Below are 1,265 nucleotides of genomic sequence, written 5' to 3' on the forward strand. Positions count from 1 at the left end.
AACAGCAGCAGCAGCATTAAAAACAGCACCAGCACCAACAGTAGCAGCATCAACAACAGCACCAGCAGCAACAGCAGCAGCACCAACAACAGCACCAGCACCAACAACAGCAGCAGGATCAGAAGCAGGATCAGAAGCAGGAGCACCAGTAGCAGCATCAGGATCAGAATTAGCAACAGAAGAATCAGAACTAGAAATGGAAGAAGCAGTAACAGCAGGAGATGAAGTAACAGCAGGAGCAGCAGGAGCAGCAGGAGCAGTAACAGCAGGAGCAGCAGGAGCAGTAACAGCAGGAGCAGTAACAGCAGGAAGAGTAGCAGTATCAGCAGGAAGAGGAGCAGTATTAGCATGAAGAAGAGGAGCAGAAGGAAGAGGATCAGCAGGAGGAGAAAGAGGAGCAGAACCAGAAGCAGAAGGGATAACAGGAATTGAAATAGGAGAATCGGATGGCGCTTCCTTTTTCGAAATATCCTTTTGTATATTACTTTTTATAATATCACCTGTAACACCTTTATTTTCTTTTGCATCAGCAGGGTTTTTACTACTTTTTACAGTGGTCAATGTACTTTGGATACTTGTAGAAACATCCTGAACAGATTTTGTATCAGAAGTTTCTTGAGATTCACCTGATTGAGGGGGACTCGATAGTGGTGTGACTCCTTTTAATAATTCCTCATCAAATAATGATATATTAGATTCTTTAAAAGTGTCTAATTCATTACAAAAAATATTAATTTTATTATTTGCAATTTGAGTATCATTACAATAAGTTCCTTTAAATTCTGAATACATTCTAACGCTTTCATTTTTCTTATTATCACAATAATCTATTGAATTTTTTCTAAATAATTTAGGTGGAATATCATGATCCCTAAACAGAAAACTTATTAAATTTGTTATATTTCCTTCTGGTTTTTTACCAGCTTCATTATATGATTCTAAAGAACAATTAGTATACTTAGTATTACTTATTTGCAATTGGGATATTTTATCAGCTATTTTATTAAAAAGAATTTTCATAACGTCAACTGGAATACAATGTATTTTTGTGTAAAAATGTAGCCATATATTTAAATAGATACATCGTATATTAGGATCTATATAGCCTGGGTGGGTTACATATTTGGGATCATCTTCATCTAAAGATGCACCCTTTAAATTTCTTACAAGAATCTTGCAAAAATCATTGTATTCTGTTATATTTACCGTGGAAATTTCTGTATTATCATTACAAAAATCATAAATATCTTTCATTTCTTGTTCAT

The 1,265-nt window shown here is 35.1% G+C and overlaps 1 protein-coding gene across 1 annotated transcript; it reads right to left on the reverse strand.

Annotated features, from left to right (window-relative positions):
• Positions 1–486: 486 nt before the first annotated feature.
• Positions 487–1,254, reverse strand: PCYB_005210 (hypothetical protein; the record flags this gene model as incomplete). Its single annotated transcript, XM_004227942.1, has 1 exon — positions 487–1,254. A coding segment is annotated over one exon (768 nt), but the record flags the coding sequence as incomplete, so codon positions are not given.
• Between the last annotated feature and the right edge of the window lie 11 nt (positions 1,255–1,265).

This window comes from Plasmodium cynomolgi (genome assembly GCF_000321355.1).
Source record: "Plasmodium cynomolgi strain B DNA, scaffold: 0697, whole genome shotgun sequence".
Lineage (NCBI taxonomy): Eukaryota > Apicomplexa > Aconoidasida > Haemosporida > Plasmodiidae > Plasmodium > Plasmodium cynomolgi.